Raw genomic sequence first — 4,495 nt, 5'->3', positions numbered from 1 at the left:
TTAGATATTAATAAAAAAATATTAATATTAAATATTGAAACTAATATTGAATAAAAAAAGCTAAAATTAAAATGAAATACATAATATAAATCATGAAATATTTTATTATTAATATTTTATATATTATTATCAATATATAATACGACTATTCAGTTGGATGATTAGATTTGATATTATTGATATTTATAACTTACTGATATAGTTATAGTACTTATTGAAATTATAAGATATTTAAATATTTTCTTTTTACTTTTTTAGGCAAACAACCAATATGAAATTATAGATATTAAAATTTTATTCTATTTCAAAATTCTTATTCATCTATCAATTTAATGATACTCCTCTGTTAATAACATGAGGTATCCTTTTAGGTACCATACTGAAAAATAAATTAAACAATTATAAGTTTTTCAATAAATATATAATATTAATATATTAATAATATATTATATATATATATATAATGTGAATATATAAATAACTTACGTAATACAATCAATAATAGGACATACTGAAAGACAAAGAGTACAACCCGTACAATCGTCTGTTACTGTTGGAATGTGAGTTTCAGAGTCAAATTTAATTGCTTGATAACCAGAATCGGCACAAGCTATGTAACATTTTCCACAATTTATACACATATCCTAATACATAAAATTATTTATCCTTAATACATAATATATAATAATATACATTATATAAATAAAGATAAATAAAAATTAAAATAAATAAAAGCTGATTAAAACTTACATCATCTATTAATGCTATTACTTGTTCTTTGTTATTCAAATCCTTATATGTACCAATATAATTTAAAGCTTTGCCAATAACATCTTTTATTCTTGGTATAGCTGTAATAGGTTCTGGACTAGGTCTAGTAATCTTGACGAGTTTATCGAGTGGGTTCGAGATAGCTTTAATTTCAGCTATTTTTGCTTCCCGTAGTTTTTGATATTCTCCAAAATATGGTATATTCTGAAACATAAAACATTTAATAAATATAACATTTGTTATTAAGTTATTAATTTTAACAAAAGTTTGCATTTACTTTGCCAAGAGCATGTTGTAAAACAATAGGTTTTCCTTTCTGATGTTTAAATGTTGGTGGGCTCTGTCCATCCCAATTTTTTAATTGTTTTAAATTCTTCAAGTATAATAACGCTTTTAAACCTGTTATATAATCATCAATTAGAGTAAAATCCTGATTTTGTACAGCACTGCAAACCTATTAATCGTTTAAAAATCATTCGAAATATAATATTGTGTATAAAAAAATTTATAAGAAATTAAAATGATTGACTAGCTTACCTGTAAAACTGATGCACCACAATGTAAAAATTGAAGAGCAACATCTGCTGATTCAATACCACCAATTCCAAGTATAGGAAATCCAGGAAGAGCTTTAGAAATGGCAGAAACAGCCCTTAAGGCTTGAGGTCTGGTTGCATTACCTGACATACCCCCATATGTTGTAGCTTTTTTAATTCCAACAGCTGGCCATGGAGTTGCGTCCGCATGCAATCCCATTAAACTTTGAACAGTATTTATGGCAGATACTCCATTAGCATGACCTATTATAAAAATTTTTTTTTTGAATATTTATTATTGACAAATATTTTAATTATTTATATATATATATGAAAAGAATACCTTCATAAGCTGCCTTAGCTATTGAAACAATATCAGTAATATTTGGTGTTAATTTCACAAAGAATGGTATCTTCACAGCTTCCCGAATCCATCTTGAAATATTTCTTACCAATACAGGATCCTAATATAAAAGTCTATGATAAATTGATAATGAAATATTAGTAAATTATATTTATAATCATAAAAAATATACCTGGCCGCAAGCCAAACCCATTCCAGATTCTCCCATTCCATGAGGGCAAGATAAATTTAATTCTAAAGCATCAGCTCCAGCTCTTTCTGCTTTTTGAGAAAGTTCTGTCCAATCTGCTCTATTGTATGAACACATAATACTAGCAATAAGAATCTAAAAATAAATTTCAATTTTCATTATCGTCAAATACATTCATAAACACAAATGATTTAAAAATTTTAGCAAATTCATATAACTGTATATGTTATCTTTAAACCTTAGTCGGAAAATCTTTTTTTAATTCTATAATACTATTGCACCAATAAGCTTCCGATTTTTCAGATATCAATTCAATATTTAAAAAACTGCCCTGTTCTGGACCGTAATGATGTCGAGAAGTTGTACCTTTAATTATTCGTGGAGACACATTTGTAACAAGATCCTAAAACATTATTTTATTAAAATATTAAATAAGAAATTTTAAATAAGAAATAAATTACCTTATCCAAAGAAAATGTTTTTGTAACTACAAAACCCCATCCAGCCTCAAAAGCTCGTCTAATCATAGTACTAGAAGTGGTCGGTGGTGCAGAAGCAAGACCGAAAGGATTTTCAAATTTTAAACCACATATTTCAATAGATAAATCAACATCATCGATTGGGGTATGAAATTTAGGTAATTGAGGAATTTTAGGTACTTCCAGATTATAAGAATTCTATTAAATATAGAATACAAAAATTGTTTAAAATATTTTGTTTATAAATAATTATTAAATTTTTAAAAATATACCTGAATAAATTTATGAATATACCATGCAGCAGTTTTACCATCATTTACAGATTCAACAGTAGTATGAGCAATTCCAGCAAGATCTCCACCGCAAAAAATTCCGGGAATAGAAGTGCTCATGGTTTGTGAATCTACTTCCGGTAAGTTCCATTTATTCATTTTAATAGGTACCATAGCTTGTATTACTTTTACAAAAATACAATTCTTTTTAATATCTTCCTTGAAGAAACAAAATCTTAACATAATTAAAATTATTACCGTCTTGATCTTGCAATCCTGATCCGAAGGCAGATATTACAAAATCAGCTTTTAATCTACAAATTTGTTCCTTATCTTCTATCCATTCATTATTTTCGTTTTCCTCTGTTCGATAAAATTCTATTGCAATTATTTTTCCGTCTCGAACAATTACTTGTTTCGGTGATTGAAAAGGAATAAATTCACATTTTTCTTCTTTTGCTAAATCAAACTAAAAAAAAAAAAAAAAAAAACAAAAATTATTTATTATAAAATTAATATTTTATATAAAAAAAAAAAAAAAAAGAACATAAATTATGTATTATATAATTAATATATTATATATAGAATAATAGAAGAAGGAATATTTCTAATAAGGTAATTAAAATAATAGCGATAATTACTTCTTCAGGTACAGCTCGAATATTAGTAAATCCTTTTCTAAAAACTACATAAATTTTCTTTGCTCCACATCTTAGAGCAGAAGTAGCACAATCGAAAGCTGTATCTCCAGCTCCGAGGACAACAACTTTACCATGAAGAGAAGGTAGTTCATTTCTTTTACATGCGCACATTCCCGGTTTACTACCTTTTGCTACTTTTGGTAAAAAACTCTTTGATGTAAAAAAACCCATTTCTTCTGTAAGATTTGAGAAAATTGGAATAACTTTTGCTTCCGGAAGACCGATTCCTAAAAAGATCGCTTTATATCCGGAATTTTGGAGACCCTAAAATGAAATAATCTTTAACATTTGGTAATTACTAATTTAATTTAGAATTCTTAATTAATTGTAGTTATAACATTATATATAACAACCTGTATTGTTAAATTATCCTTAGATAATGCTTTACCCAATTCAATCTTTACTCCTAAATCTTTGACAAGATCAATCTCAAAGTTAACAATATCATATGGTAACCGATATTGTGGAATTTCTGACGAGCTCAATCCACCAATGTAATTTTGTTTCTCAAAAATTGTTACATTATTATAACCTAAACGTGCAAGAAATGTTGCACAAGACAAAGAAGCTGGTCCACAGCCAAGCAAGGCGATCTTAGTATCTGCATGTGAAACATTTTGTCCAGGAATTCTAGTTTGAGATATGTTCATTTGTTTAAAGATCTAAAAAAAAAAAATTATTTTCATATATTAAGTTATTTAATATAACGAAAAACAGTCAAAGAATTAATTTTTTACATCTGTGGCAAATTGTTGAAGACCGCCGATATTGATAGGTCCTTCTTCGGATGCGTGCAAATTGCATCCTCCTACGCAAAGGTCACTTGTCGGACAAACCATACCACATGTGAGTCCAAGAGGATTATCAGATAAAATTGCTTTCGCTGCCCCATAATAATTTTTATTTGAAATAGAAGTAATAAAAGATTTAATGTCTAATTGTGTTGGACACGATTTTTGACAAGGAGCATCTGCGCATTTTAAACAACGTGCAGCTTCTTTTAATGCACCACGTTCGCTTAATGTTGTGTGTTTAATGTCATCGAAATTTTTTGTCAAAGGTGGACATTGCTATAAGTATAAATAATAATAATATAAATATAATATAAATATATAATATAAAATATATAATATAAATATAATATAAATATAATATAAATATAAATATAATATAATGATTTAT

The 4,495-nt window shown here is 26.9% G+C and overlaps 1 protein-coding gene across 1 annotated transcript in view; it reads right to left on the bottom strand.

Annotated features, from left to right (window-relative positions):
* LOC102678555 (dihydropyrimidine dehydrogenase [NADP(+)]) overlaps positions 1–4,495 on the bottom strand; it is a 6,356-nt gene that overhangs the window by 847 nt on the left and 1,014 nt on the right. The window contains exons 3-16 of the mRNA XM_031513722.1: positions 4,051–4,383; positions 3,667–3,975; positions 3,254–3,577; positions 2,871–3,081; positions 2,613–2,797; positions 2,323–2,538; positions 2,100–2,264; positions 1,844–1,996; positions 1,651–1,771; positions 1,309–1,571; positions 1,049–1,225; positions 751–975; positions 487–644; positions 195–379 (exon numbers count right to left, since the gene is read on the bottom strand). Of these exons, the coding sequence (XP_031369582.1) occupies positions 325–379; positions 487–644; positions 751–975; positions 1,049–1,225; positions 1,309–1,571; positions 1,651–1,771; positions 1,844–1,996; positions 2,100–2,264; positions 2,323–2,538; positions 2,613–2,797; positions 2,871–3,081; positions 3,254–3,577; positions 3,667–3,975; positions 4,051–4,383 (2,895 nt within the window). The 3' untranslated portion in view covers positions 195–324. The remainder of the gene's footprint in view (positions 1–194; positions 380–486; positions 645–750; positions 976–1,048; positions 1,226–1,308; positions 1,572–1,650; positions 1,772–1,843; positions 1,997–2,099; positions 2,265–2,322; positions 2,539–2,612; positions 2,798–2,870; positions 3,082–3,253; positions 3,578–3,666; positions 3,976–4,050; positions 4,384–4,495) is intronic.

This window comes from Apis dorsata, unplaced genomic scaffold, assembly GCF_000469605.1.
Source record: "Apis dorsata unplaced genomic scaffold, Apis dorsata 1.3 scaffold_722, whole genome shotgun sequence".
Lineage (NCBI taxonomy): Eukaryota > Metazoa > Arthropoda > Insecta > Hymenoptera > Apidae > Apis > Apis dorsata.
Note: the sequence above shows the minus strand (reverse complement) of the source record. Positions and strands in the feature narration are given on the sequence as shown.